General features: G+C 47.1%; 1 protein-coding gene across 6 annotated transcripts in view; it reads right to left on the bottom strand.

The window, feature by feature from the left end:
• The window catches only part of LOC146867141 (uncharacterized), a 799,234-nt gene that overhangs the window by 268,591 nt on the left and 515,848 nt on the right, over positions 1–14,795 (bottom strand). For 2 of the 6 annotated variants that reach the window (XM_085603589.1, XM_085603590.1), the window contains exon 7: positions 3,670–3,822. The exons of 2 other annotated variants lie outside the window; for them this stretch is intronic. In XM_085603589.1, the coding sequence (XP_085459715.1) occupies positions 3,670–3,822 (153 nt within the window). The remainder of the gene's footprint in view (positions 1–3,669; positions 3,823–14,795) is intronic. 2 more of the 6 variants (XM_085603591.1, XM_085603592.1) reach the window with 1 other exon arrangement.

The raw sequence follows: 14,795 nt of genomic DNA, 5'->3' as shown, positions 1-14,795 counted from the left end.
CAGGGCCTCCGATTTGTCATCCTATCTCTCTCCGAACCCCTCACGTTCCTGCCCACGCTTGTGAATGAAGTGGAGTCTTTTCGAAGGGTATATGGATTTAAGGTAAATTTCATTAAGTCCCAGGTCCTCAACTTGTCCTCGTCCCAAGCACTTGTCGATCTACTGAAAGAGAGGCTCCCGCTGCAATGGACCAATGACCCAATAACCTACTTGGGCATCCTCCTTGCCCCCACGCCATCACGTACACTGGAGTTGAGCTATTCGGCTCTGGTTGAACAGACTATGAAGGCATTGGACGGGTGGTCTAGGCTTAAGTTGGCCTGGTTCAGGCGCATAGCAGCGGTGAAGGTGACGATGCTACCGCAGATTCTGTATCCGTTTCAGACCATACCCCTGGTGCCCCCTTCGAAAGCTATGCAAACTTTGCAGCTGGCCATAAATACATTTGTATGGGGTGGTAGAAAGGCGCGCCTGCCCACATCCCAACAGGCACGACCCAAGAGTGAGGGCGGTGTGAATTTACCATTGGTTCATAGATACCTACAAGCCTCCCATCTTCGCTATGTTTTAGAATGGAACCGCCTTCTTTCGGAAAAACCCTGGACCTTCATGGACCAGGCGGTAGCTGGAGCGATTATCTGGAGGGAGGTGCGGCTTCCACGTAGACGGAGCCTGGGGCCTTTACTCCTCCCCAGTCACAGCTGCGATGCTTAAGGCCTGGGATGCGGTGGCGCTCAAGAGGGGTCTTACAACATTTCCCTCCCTAATGACTCCGATGGTTGATAACTCAGATTTCCCACCAGGCTGTAAATCTGAGGTCGCCCAGCGTTGGAGAGAAGCAGCTTGTAAACACTTGGGCACCTGGTTAGATGAGAAGGGCATCCTTTCCTTCGCCCAGGTACGTCAGGATTATAATCTACCCGACTCTGATGGGTTCTACTATCTACATCTACAACACTGGGCCACCTCGGTGGCTTACTTGCCGCATGTCTCTCTTTAACTTACCCCTTTCGAGAAGGGGCTAATGAGCAAGAAAGATGATGAGCACATGATTGCGGAGCTCTATACTCTACTCGCAAAGGGCCAGGACGTGAAGCGTCCGAAAGGTCAGCTACGCTGGGAGGAGAAACTAGGGAGAGCCCTTTCAGATAAGGAGTGGGCGGATATTCATTATAGGGCGCACCATACTACTCCTCACAACACCACCGGAACAGAGTCTGTGTTTAAGGTCACATCATATTGGTACCTCACGCCGGCTCGTATCTATTGATGGGATAAAAACCACACAGAGAAATGCTGGCGGGGCTGCGGACTGGCCGGCTCGCTGGTGCACCTACTCTGGCACTGTCCGAGGTTAGAACGATTTTGGGAGAAGGTGCTGAACGACAGACTCTGCCTTCAAGACTAGATTCCTCGTTTCCGGCCAAACACACTGCTAGGGCTATCAAATGCGCTAACGTTCGCCCTGCGCTCTGAGTGGTAGCAAAATGGCTTTGGCGTTATTAGTAGCGCTGCAACCAATTCTGGCGAACTGGGGCTCTTCTAAGGTGCCAGATCATACGGCTTGGCTACATAGACTCTGGTCGACCCTAGCCATGGAACGCCTCTCTCTAGTGCAAGATCATAAGGGCCTAACTTATGCAGAATTATGGTCCCCTTTCATATCTTTACTATCTAAAGAACTCAGAGAAGTTACGAGCCCCAAATAGCTACAAATCATACATCTGATTCAGAGGGCACAGGACCAGGTATTGCCCCGTAGCCAATGATGTGGGTTCTGGGGCTGGAACTGGCTGATGGGGGTGAGTGGCTCCAAATGATCTAACAGGACATGGTGTAGGTGCCCTTTTCATTACTTACTTTTTTTTCTTTTGGCTGGGGGGTGGGAGGGGGTTTTTGTCGCTCTGTTTTTTGTAGTGATGTTTATTTTGTTTTTAGTGTAACCATATAGACTCAGGCAATCCAGACATTGCTGCCAGCCTACGGGTTGTAGGCACTGAAGCTGTGTAAATATGTCTTGTGCATTTATCCCATGCTGCCGGCCAAAGTCGTTGTAGGCATACAGCTGTGTACTGACGATCGAGTGTCTTAGAAAACGAATACAAGATTTGTTCCATAAAGCAAGTGCTCCTGGATCCCACTTGTGGACAGGACTATTCAGTGTTTATGCTCATCAATGTAGCTTGATGAAACTTAAACGTTTGATGAAAACGGAGGTTAAACTAGACTACTTTGAAGCAATGTACCTACTGAAATGACTTGAGAGCATGTTTATAGTCTGTTCACTAAGCATGTTCAAAAACGTTACTTTCCTTCAACAATCATTTGGCAGATTGCTCAAATTAGAACATCCTTCAGATGTCAAGAGTAGCCTTTCTTTGCTATGGCAAAGCAACATCCCAATTATCTACCACATAACTGCCCTTAACAGAAAAGGCTGGAAACGCTGTTTGCCTATGGCACCTGCTTTACCACGGCCTTACTATGGAGCGGTCTAACAGAAGCTTGGATTTGACTTCTCCAATAAGAGAAACTCCCGAGAACTGAAATGTTTCATTCACACACTTAACATTATTTCACAAGCATAAAGCATTCGCTAGACTTGTAGCACCTATGGAAGAAAAAAATACAGTTGAGGCTATGTATCAGTGCATGGTGGACAGAGTGGACAAGATCACGAGTTATTAGCACACTCTTTAAACCCACTCTTGAAATCCATAAAGAGCTGAGAATACACTTAACTATGTCTCCTTTGATTGGTGCAGTAGACTACGACAGGGCTAGTATCATAGCTTTTCAGGTGCTCATCTATGGTGGGATGAGGAGGAGAGAAGAAAGATGTAATGGTCAAGAACTGACACATGTGAGATTCCACTTTTGAAAGAAGAGATGGGCCCAATTTATCAGGGTACAAAACTGAATGGTGGTAGAACCGAAAGGGCCTGAAGTTCAAAGACTGAATGGGCTAAAGTCTGTGCCCTTAATACACCCGTTTAAAAAAATGAGAACTCAAACCAGGCAACTGTGCATCTGCTTAAATGGGGCTGCCATTAAAAAAGATCCACCCAAGATTCAGATTAGACTAAGGAACAATAAACAGAGTGAGAGGAAACCAGTAAAAATAAACCTTTTAGAAAAGGCACCACTAGTGCTGATTAACAAGGAAGGCTGGTCAGGGAGGCACACAAAGGCTGATAGATCAGCCAAGCAGCTTTTGACAGAAGCCACTGCTATACCCTGCAGGGGAAGAGAAAGTGCAAACCATAGAACATCAAAAGGTTTGAATTTAAAAGGTTCAAGGCTTCAGGCGCGTACCAAATAAAAATAAATAGTTACAGTGTTCCGCATAAATGGATTCTACAGTGTCTTTTCTGGCCGCCAAGAGGACTTCCATTACTTCAGATGGCAGACAAAAGATTCTACATGGCAATGCTCAAATCCCACAAGGACAGCTGCAGTGTCTTTTTTTTGAATGATCATAAAAGTTTCTCTTTGTCAGGATCCTTTTGTGTGGAAATGGTCTGACAACAGACTCCAACATATTCAAACTCGCAGATGTATCACAAATCAAACAGATATTCAAGTTTAGAAGTATATACTAAAGATTAAAATGACAGCATCAATCTTTAACCAGTTTCTCAACAACAAAACAAATGTTAATATTCATACCAATGATCAACTCTATACCTGTATCCTCATCAGAAGAGCTGCAAACATCTTTTGGCCTTGTAGGTTTTCTGGGTACTGGCTTTACCATGGCCTTAGCATGGAGAACCTTTGATGAGAACTTGGATTTGATTTCATACTCTTCTGAACTGGAATCTTAAAAGAAAAACAGGGCAATCATGGGTAATGCCCTAGAACCAAGATGTTGCAGTCACATACTTTTAATACTTTTTCACTTTTATTAGGTCTTGCCTGACCCAGCGCATGCGCTGCTTTGGCGAGACGTTTAGTAAGGGCTTAAAAAAATGCTGCCATGGCCGGCGCCGCCGGCCTACAGCTTGCGTGCATGTGCGCGGGCTAACGAGCAGAGGCGCCATATTGCTTTCCTCTCGCTCTCCTGCGTGCGCCTCGCTCTGCCTGTCTAGCTCGCCCCTCCCCCTTCACAGAGCACGTCTCACGGCCGCGCGTCTTGCGAAATCGCGGCCAATGCTTGTTGCATTTCACGTGTGTGTTGTATCCCTTTGTGAGTTCCCTTGCCCCCAAATCTGTATAAGACCAAAATGTGGGATGTCTGTACCTTGTCTCTTTTGCGCGTGTGCTTTGTTTTGAATGCTGGCTGTGTGCTTTGTTTTTAATGTCCTGATTGGTATCTGTGTTGGCCAATAATGGTGGCTGAAGTAGTCTGGTGTTGTCCCATGCTCATAGGTGCTGGAATATGTAGCGCAACGTTGTGCATTATTTCGTAGCATGGGAAAAGACAAATCTCTGAGATTTTACCTTCTCAACATTCAGTGAATTTGGTTTCCCTGCTCTACTCATTGGGTCTTCCTGTGAAATATTTTCTTATCTGTACAAATGCTATCTACTCAACTATATACTTTTAATGTGTTAACTGCTCAGTACTCTAACACAAATTTTGTTGCCTGTTTCCCTGCCATCTATACATATTTTCCCACTTCTTTATGATTCCACACCATTTATTTACGCTGTCGCATAATTTTTTGAAATCGTTAACTCTTGTTTGTCCTGCCACCCCTGCTACACACATGAATGTGATGTCAAATACCATCGATGGATTCAAGGGGATCAGGTCAGCTGCCCCGCCGTTGTCCATAAAGAACAGCAGCGAGGGAGCATGATCATTTGAAAGGATTTTAGAATCGGCCGTAGATTTTGGAGCAATGGAGCCGCCGTTGCTTGTTTCAAACAACTCCCGAGTATTGATCCTTAAGAGGCTGAATTGTGACGTGCACAAAACAGGAGCAGCAGTACAAGCTGCTTCCTTCATTTGTGATGTTAAACGGACATCTGTGATTTGGAGCGTGTGGTTTTGTGGATCACTTGCTGTGCAGTCTGCTGCCATCCAGTGTTGGCGTCAGAATATTGCAGCTTATTTTTCTGTGTGTATTTTTGTTTCCCTTTCGGCTTTGCATCGCATAACTGTTACATCTCCTTAAACCCGCAGCTCCTAGTCTAGATACATGCACCAACTTACATAATGGGCCCGAGATAAGGACACCAGCCTTTCACAGGAATCAACAAGCATTTGCAATGCAATCGGTCTCGCCTTTGGGACCTTATAAGCATTTAGCCATGAACCACATTATCCTTCTGTTTTCTGCATCACTTTGAATCATTTAAGCAACAGAGAAGCTGTAAAAGTGTTGCAAAAGCTTCAACACGATGCACACAGAAGAGAACCAAGCTTATAAGCATATAACCACAATGATTGGTATTGAAACAAGCATTAGCAATGTAATAGGTCTCGCATTTACGCGAGTTTAAGCTATTAACATTGTAAATGACAATGCCTTTTATTTAGGTTTTAGTTTTTAAAACATAAAAAGAAAGGCATTTTCATTTGCAATGCCAATAGCTTAAACTTGCGTAAATGTGAGACCTATTGCATTGCAAATGCTTGATATGTCGTAATACAGCAGCACATTAACTTTTAGAGATTATGTTGGGTCAAAAATTCCACTATTAGTAAATTTGAGTCCATAATTTCCTACCGTGCTTACATTTTGTGCAGTTAGTTTTACTTAAAGGTTCATAAAAGTTTGGGAACCAGGCTGTGTATAATTTGCACACACATACATGAGTCTTTCAAAGACTAAGCACGTTAAATCATTATAGTATGTAGAACAGACATGTACTGGCTCAGTCTGCACTGCACATGTTGTACCCACCGGTCTGCACTGCACATGTTATACTGCAGGACAGAGGTCACAGTGTAGGTCCAGTCTGTACTCTATCTGTAGTACCTTAGCGGCAGGGCCTGACTGAGCTTCCTGTCTTGTTTCAGTCCCCAAGGCTCACACCGCCTGCACCTGGGGACTGTACTGTGGCGGATGGTACCCCACGCCCTCCCAGCCTCCACTACACACTCTCAAACCTGCAGGAACTTACAACCAGACCACAGCTTCCCGTGTCAGCACAGTCTGTACGAAACAGTAACTACCAGTGGGACGTCGCAACCAGGCTGCAGTACCCTGTATTGAGCCTGGCAGTACTGTACCGTATTACCCGTGGGACATTATAGCCAGGCCACAGTACCCTGTGTCAGTACAGTCTGTACCAAACAGTGTCTAACCGTCTTACTATACTGCCATGTAGCACTATTCATTGTACCAGTCTGCCCTGTGCCGGTTTGTACTTTGATGCCTCACATCAGTGCTGAAGCTCTCTGTATTGCACCGGTCTGCCCTGTGCCACTCTGCCCCTTGGATACTTCTACACCTCCATGGTGCAGTTCTCTGCCCTGTGCCAGTCTATACTTGTGATGCTTCACAACAGTTATGTAGCTACTTGCAGTGTGCAAGCCTACTCTTTGTGCCAGTCTGCTCTGTGCCAGTCGGTACCTGTGATACTTTTACACCACCTTGGTGCAGCTCTTTGCCTGGTGCCAGTCTTACCTGTGATGCTCCTACAGCGCCATGGTGCATCTCTTTGCCCTGTGCCAGTCTGCCCTTTTGAGATAGCCCCTGCCAGTGCCTCACACGCGCCCTGTAACTCTTTGTTACCCGGTGCTTGCTTCACTCTATCCAGCTGTTGTAGCTCACTGTAGACCGGCTGTATGGCGCTATGTGCTCAGAATGCCCTTCATTGTCTCTCTGCGTGAGTCTGTGCTTCTCACGTCCCTGAATGCAGTGGAAGAAGGAAATTGAAATGAGATTCAGAAAAACACTGTCTTGTTTTTTTACAGCCACACACCCATGCAGTGAAGCGCCTGCACAACTATTTTACTTGCGAGAGGTGAAAGGCTGCAGTAAGGATTAATAGTAGGTAGGGGCGCGTGCACTGGGCGGGCTACTTCAGAATATATCTATTCGAGTGTAGACACTCAGACAGCAGCTGGAAGCAGACAGACGTATACCTAGAGAAACGTCGTTTGGCAGAAGTAGAGAATGTGAAAAGAAATAAACCTTACTTTCTCCAGGCGATAATTCCTCATAGAGCCCATAGAAAGGGTCTGCAGTTTCCAAGGAAAAGATGGCCGGCTAGCTCAGTCAGCAGAGCATGAGACATTTAATCTCAGGGTCGTGGGTTCGAGCCAGCATCGGATTGGGAAGGTGGGCAGTCGGGCATTGCCCGATGGGCTGGCACCTAAGGGTCACCAGTGGGCCGTTTTTTGTTAGCTCTGTTAACCATCCCACAGAGCCTTACTGTCTCTTTCTCGCCCGGCCACTGTAATTGGAGCCAGCATCATGGGCAGGCAGGCTTGAAGGGGGTAACTTGCAGCAACGTCGCTCAGTCAGTATTCTGGCACCGCAGACTTTAGCTTGGCCCCCTGTGGCAGACGCTCAGCAGTGTCCCACTTCCCTTATTGTGCTGTTAAACTGAGGCACCTGGCTGGGAGCAGGTTATGCGGCAGATGCGCCATTATCACCTCAGCTCCCCTGTGGCAGCAGCAACTCTGTGCTTTACTTCACCCCTCCCCTTCCAGGCCAGGCCATCGCCCTGAGGCTATACTTGGCTGGGGAGGGGGAAGAATGACTGAAGTGGCCCTGCTGGGGGCCTGCTGTTGGCACTTAGAGCCAGAGGCTTTCAGGCCTTGGGAGAGGGGGGGGGGGGGGGGGGGGGGGGGGGTCGGTGTATGTTTGCATAGGCCTCGCTTTGAGGCACCTTTCTCAGAGACAAAACTTGAGAGGATGTAATGTAAGCGTCAGAGTTGCTGAAATCGAAAAAGGTTCGAGTCCCAGCCCCAGCTCAACATCCTGTGATTCAGGGCAAAAGACTCAATTGCCTAAGGCCTCCAATAAAAATTAATTTGATCTTCTGTAATGTGACTGGTGCTCATTTAATGCTCATGCTGAAACTACAATAAAAAAATAATCTTCTGTTTGCTCATGTTTTAAGCATCTGCAAAGGCTGTAATAATAATAAAAGAGGATTCTGTATACAAAAATAAAAATGTCCCTATTCCTGCTCGACATGACTTTTCTGCCTTTGTTTAGTTTTTAACTATCTGTTATGGAGCGCTAAAGCAGTTTTAGACCACATTTTAAACTTTGTTCACCTTATGTTTACATATTGATCAGAGGAAAAAAGACCAGCATTAGGTGATTTTCTTCATTTTCCTACGACCAGGACATTAAAATACCAGTAATGCTGGTTAGAAAATAGCCAGGTGGCAAACACAGCCACATCAGGAGTTGTGGCCTTTGGGCCACTTTATTTCACCTCACTTGCCCAGCCAAAATGTAGTGTTTCAAGCTTTTTTTTCCTCCAGATTTATATATCTCAAACTCAACCCGAAGGATTTGGAGTGCCTTAGATGAGCACCAGTTACGTTACACAAGCACACATTTATTTTTTGGTAGGCAGGGGGACATTAAGTGATTTGCCCAGAATCACAGGCAGCTGAGCCGACTCCGAGGCTCAAAACTGGTTCCCCAGCTCCAAAGTCGGCAGCTGCGGCTGTAAGGCCATAACCTCTCCCCTTTCACCAATGTTTCAGGCTCTATGAGCTATAAAATATGTAATTTATCAAACAATTCTCTAAAAATAAGCCCAATGAGACTAGCCAAATGCTGTTTTATAAATGGGTGAAATCCGGGAATGTGGGCCACTTTTTAGGTCTTGCGAGCATTGCAGGGCAGAGCCCTGCTCCGCCTCCACAAGAGATTTTGTAGGGGAGGACTTTCAGAAAAGGCCTTTAAGCCCCGCCCCTCATTTCCATTGGCAGGCGTCACCCTTTATGGTAAACGGTGGCCTGCCATTGGAAATGAGGGTTTTCTGTTCACGCCCTTTGTCTCCGAGCCGGACTGGCTCGCCTGCTTTACGTCTGTCGTGAAGACATTTCTTAACAGCTTGTTTATTTAACAAGCTGATATGAAATGTCTTCACGAGAGCCGTGAAGGAGCATGCACCAGACGTCCTGCAACCACGCTGGCTTCACGCCTGGAGCATGCGCCAGTCAGCTCTCTCATTGGTCTGTTGGTGTCCAGCTGCCAGAGGGCCCCACACAAGGAAGCGGCTACGTGTCTCGAAGCAGGATGCTCTGAGAAGGTGGGGCAGAGAACGCCGTGGAGTGGAGCTGTGGGTCTGTGCTGAGATACCCACTTTGTGAGACCCAGCTGCTCTGCGGGTAAAGACAGAAAACACCGGCTTGTTTTCCCAAGTAATTGACCACGCACATAACACGTTTTTTTATAACACTGTAACCAAAGGCGCTTAGTACTTAGAGGGGCCTAAAAACCAGAGCGAAAAAAAGTAATCTAAGCAACAAAATACGAGAGAGCAGTGAGTGCTGCGGTCTGTACTAAAGAGCATGCTAGGTAGTTCATACCGTAGAGCAGTGAGTTGAACATGTGCATACCGTCTGCACAAGCACCCTGCCCTTGAAAGTAGTGCTCGCTGTCTGTACAGCCGTACGTGGCTGCAGCACGTCATCGGTGACAATTTCTGCCAGCCCTGGACTATTTACCGAAAGGTGCACGCGTGACTCATGACCACTCTAATGATAACTATTGTATATAGCGCTTGATGCTGCCCTTCTAACTTTTATAAGCGCTTTAAACAACAGGTGTTAGTAGTAGTTAATGTAATGTTATTCAGTGCACCGATTGGTAACTCTCGACTTTATATCGCCATATTACTTCGCTTATGGAGTTCAGTGCACCAAGGTGTCCTGGCAGCTAGGCGCATCAAGTACCCCCTCACCACAACCGTGACATGATCCGACCCTGCTGCATGTCACACACTAAAGAGGGTTGCAGGAGAGGCCATACATGAAAGGTCACTGCACCAGAGGTGCGCCGTGGGGGCAGGTTAGGGTCACAGGGCGAACAGGTCACATACCAACCACTTCTGTGTCCGCGCTGACCCGGCCCAGTCACACTTTTCAAGCTACTTCCTCGACCAATTAGAGTGAGCTCAGCGTGCGCAGGTGAGTCACAGCAGTGGGAGCGGAACCAAACTACAACTCCCAGAGTGCCTCACTGATTAAATGAAACGCTTCGTGAGCACTTTGCCGGATTCCAGATTGTCTGCCACCTTCTTTTTTGTGGACTCAAGCCCCCAGGAGCCAGCGGGCGCAACGAGCAGCAGAGGCCACTCCCTCTACTTAGCGAGGGCTACAAAGTGTTGCTTGTGTGTAAAGTGTGATTTTTTGGCACTGTAACCCTTTATATTCTAGTGTATACAAAAGGACGGGGCTCACGATAGGGATAGCTAGCACTGAACAGCCTGAATATGGTTAAATCTAATGACTCTGTCTAGGGTGGAGGGAGGGGTAAAAGGTACCCTTGACGCCTTTATCATAAGAGCTGAGTCGCTGCTAGCACATGAGATCCAACTGACTGAGCAGAGATTATCACTGGATTCCCTAATAGCTAAGAAGCGATCTTCCCTGGGCAATAAATATAGCCTCTTGTCCCACGCCCTGCGGAGGGGCTCACTTAACTCAAGCCACTTTAGCTCCCACGACCCAGCCTGACCCTACTGACGTACTAACGTCGGCTGACTCAAGCCCACAGGGGGACCCTAAGATAGCAGGCTCAACTGGGCTGTCTTCCATTAACCAAAACGCAGCAAAGGGAATGCACAGCACTGTCGATACCCAGGTGGTTATTCAACACGGAACATCACAAGGGGATGACTCAAGGGGGGGGGGGGGGGGGGGGGGCCTAGTGCCCAACTAGTAGTAATGGATGCAGACCCCACACGAAGCCCTAGCAGAGAAGTAGTTACACGCTCCAAAAGATCTCTAATTCTGACGGGGCCTTCAGAGTCGGGTGGGTCGCACCCATCAACTCGTGCCAGCAAACCTAGTCGAAGAGAGCCGACAAAGTCCAATAAAGGTACTGGCAAAAACCCTGAGAGTACAGGATGTCCAACCTGTCATAGTGTAAGAGGGGCGGATGGGCTTCATGAAATCATCTCAGCGTTTGAAAAAAAAAAGGAACAGCTCTTCCTTCAATATTTGGGTCCAGTAATGACTAAAATCTCCAATATGGAAGGATAAATAAGTAGCCTGGCAGACTATAACAGGGGACAGTCATCCGGGAATACCCCACAGGGGAGGGAGGAGGGGTCCGCAGTGGTTGACTGCAGGAGAGAGGACGTAATTAATATTGACTCCGACCCTAGAGAGCACAGAGAGATAACCCCGGAGCCAGAAAAGACGAGTAACAGGAATCTGCGCTTTAAGGCCTCGGGTAATTTGCGAACTCCGTCTGACCACAGGGATAGCCGCTTGGGACGGAAGGAGCCTAAGAAGGCTTTTAAGAACAGTAGGGGGGAGGGTGTGAATGGGTCTTGCATAAGGATGCTTCCCCTGTATTTCTTTTACAGGGATAGCGCCCTTGAGTTTGAGCAGAGTTTGCAGCGGCCATGGGTCACCAAGAAAGGTAGGGAGGATACCACTGGCTTTGCACTAAATAGATTCGCCCCTCTCTCTAGTATTTCTGCCCTGGATGAACAAGACTGACTGATGAGAATAGGGAGTGGTGAGATCGAGAGAGAACAAGATACCCAACGGAAACCTGGAGATACAAGCCCACTAGGGGCACACGATCAGGAATCAAAAGTTGGTACTTCCGTAGGGTACGAGAGGGACGTGGAAGATACATCTCTGAAAGCAACTTGCTCAGAGACGTGCTTCCCTCCAAGGAAGACGAGGGGAGGGATTAGTGGCCTTGATCTAACCCCCAAGGAGTTGAGGATGACTTCCTGGAATATTGCAGGACTTGCAACCAAAATCCTAAACATAGAATGGCTAGATTTTATTAAAAAATACCACGTTATCTGTCTCCAGGAAACTTGGGAGACGGACAATAGCGCGCCATTTTTGGAGGGATAAAAAATGTTCTTCGTCCCGGCCCGTAAATCACCAATGGGCCGTGCTAAGGGTGGCTTAATAATGTACGTGGCACTGACGCTGCAAGGGAGTTGGCAAGATTTGGGGTGGGACTCGGGCTGTCTCCAGGGAATAAGATACTCTAAGAAGGGCTTAAAGCTCATTTTTATAAATTTTTATAACGCGGGACAATCTATGTCAAACTTGGCCGAGCTGGAGGAGAGACTGATGGGCCTACACGACACAGGGGATTTAAGCACCCAGTTGATTCTTATGGGGGATTTTAACAGCCACCAGTGCCCCTATTTGAAATGGGAAGGAGGAATTTGGGATCCATTAAGGGATGGCACATAGAGCACTCCAAAGAGGGTATGGCACTAAGTACAATCCTGGGTAAGTTTGCCTTAACCCACACAATGGATCTGATCGACTGTGGGTCGTCTAACACAATAATTCCCTCCTTTAAGGGACGGGGAAGCGACTCAATCATTGATTATATCTTTGTATCAAATGTACTAATAGGTAGGGTTAGCCATTTTAAGATAGTGCCCATAATCCTTTGGTACGGTCAATGAGGGACATCGATTTTACTACTAAAGTGGATAAAAGGACTACCGTGGGCCAATATAAGGCAAAGGAATGGGCAGGAGAATCAAATGGAGCAAGATTGATGGGATAGCACTCCAATTGAGCGCTTCTTGCAAATATTGATAGCCAGACCTGGAGGTGTTTGGACCCCACTGTAGAGGGGAGCGACTTGATCGCAGCATTTGAGGGCACTGCCCAGCATATAGATAGCCTTTTGAGGAGCAAAACAAATACGCAGGTCGACTTTTGCCCCAGATGGTTTGATAAGGAATGCTCAAGGGCCCACAGGAACCTGAAGCAGGCACTCAAAACAGTCCCAAAGGATAAAGGAATGATCGTCGCCTGTAGGACTCGGTATAAAAAGGCGATCAAATTGCGGAAAATTTCCCTACAATGCCAGGCTTGGTGGTCACCGACAGAGGCGGCGGAGCGCCACGATATGTACAGCTTCTGGAGGGTAATAAACGACCCGTGTTTTCAATCCCCAAATAAACCACAAGTGGCGTCCCACATTCTGCCAGAAGCATGGGTGGCGCACTTCACAAGCTTATATAACCGGGGTGAACCAGAGGAGCAGCTAAATTTAGATACAGGACTCCCCGTTGGTGATTGGACACTTGTCACGGTAGCTGAAGTAAAACTAGGAATAGATGGCCTGGTAATGAGAAAGGCGCCAGGGTCTGACGGGATTCCTCCCGATCTATTCAAAAGTCAAGCAGACCTCTGGGCTCCCATACTGACCAGGGTATTTAACACAGCCATTGAAGTGGGCATGCCCAGATCTTGGTCTACGGCCGTTATTGTGCCAATTTTTAAAAAGGGAAACAGAAATGATCCGCAATGCTACCACCCAATATCCCTTATAGAGGTTACGGCGAAAGTTTTGGGGAGAGTAATTTTAAACCGCTTAATGGTCTGGGCTGATGAAAATAACATTATCCCAGACATCCAGTATGGGTTCCGAAATGGGCGCTCCACGACCGATCAATGCCTTAATCTTTATCATTTGGTGGCAAAATACACTCAGACTAGGGAAGGTACCGTGTATTTGGCATTCATGGACCTTTCAGCAGCTTTCGACTGCGTCAACAGAAGAAAGCTGTGGGAAACCTTGGGAGCCATAGGCGTGGATCCAGGATTGATACATGTTTTACGAATGCTTCATTACAACACAACGGCACGGGTAAGATTCACTGATGATGGGGACCTCACGGAAGACTTCCAGTGCCGGGGTGGGGTGCGGCAAGGATGTATCCTTGCGCCCTTTCTGTTCATGCTTTACATAAATTGGCTAGATAAGGCGCTTGGAGCACTGGAGGCAGACTGCCCCTGCATTGGGAGGAGAAGTATACCTGTCCTCCTATATGCAGATGATGCGGTCCTCTTGGCGCGCACGGGAAGGAGTTTACAGGTTCCTATTAGTGGATTTGTTAGGTTTATGGTGGACCTAGATTTAGTGCCCAGCCTCTCAAAATCATATCATGGAAGCGGGCAAAACGCCATCTAAGAACTGCAGTTTTACAATAGGAGCATACAAACTCGAAAAAGTAAAAAAATGTAATTACTTGGGGATTGTATTTGATAAAGATCTCAATTTTAAGCCACTAGTAAGGCATAAATGTAGCCAACACCCTAGCGCGGTGGGGTCGATTATGAACTATGCGACCAGACTTGGCCGCTGGTCACCCAATGAAATAGTACAACTATACAGCTCGGTATGTTGTGCTAAGACCCTGTATGGGAGCGAGGTGTGGGGTTTTACAGATGTAGAAAAAATCCAACTGGAGGAAAATAAGTTCTTAAAAAGGCTTCTGCAAGTGCCTCAATGTACACCCTCCTTCATTGTCCATGAGGAGCTGGGTATCACCTATCTCAGCGAGAAGGCTTGCCTCAAACCCATTATCTGCTGGATAAAAATCTGGACAAATCCAGAGGCAAGTCTAAGCAGACAAATTCTAGAGGATTGCATGAGAGGGGATAAGGGGTCCCAAATACCCTGGCTTAAATACGTAAGGGACGTCCTGAGCAGTCTGGGTCATGAATTTTTTTTTAATGAACCTTGCACACTAGTTAGCAGAGACAAGGGCGTTATAAAGGCAGATTTTATGCGGTATTCAGCTAGAGTTAGAGAGGACAGAGAAGGGCGGAAAATTACAGTAAGATCATATCAGCTCACAAAAGCATGTCCGGGCATGGAATTCTATCTTTCCAATATGAACAATAGACAGGACAGATTTTT

This window comes from Triturus cristatus, chromosome 1_2 (genome assembly GCF_964204655.1).
Source record: "Triturus cristatus chromosome 1_2, aTriCri1.1, whole genome shotgun sequence".
Classification (NCBI taxonomy): domain Eukaryota; kingdom Metazoa; phylum Chordata; class Amphibia; order Caudata; family Salamandridae; genus Triturus; species Triturus cristatus.
The sequence above is the reverse complement of the archived record's forward strand: the minus strand, read 5'-3'. Positions and strand labels throughout refer to the sequence as shown.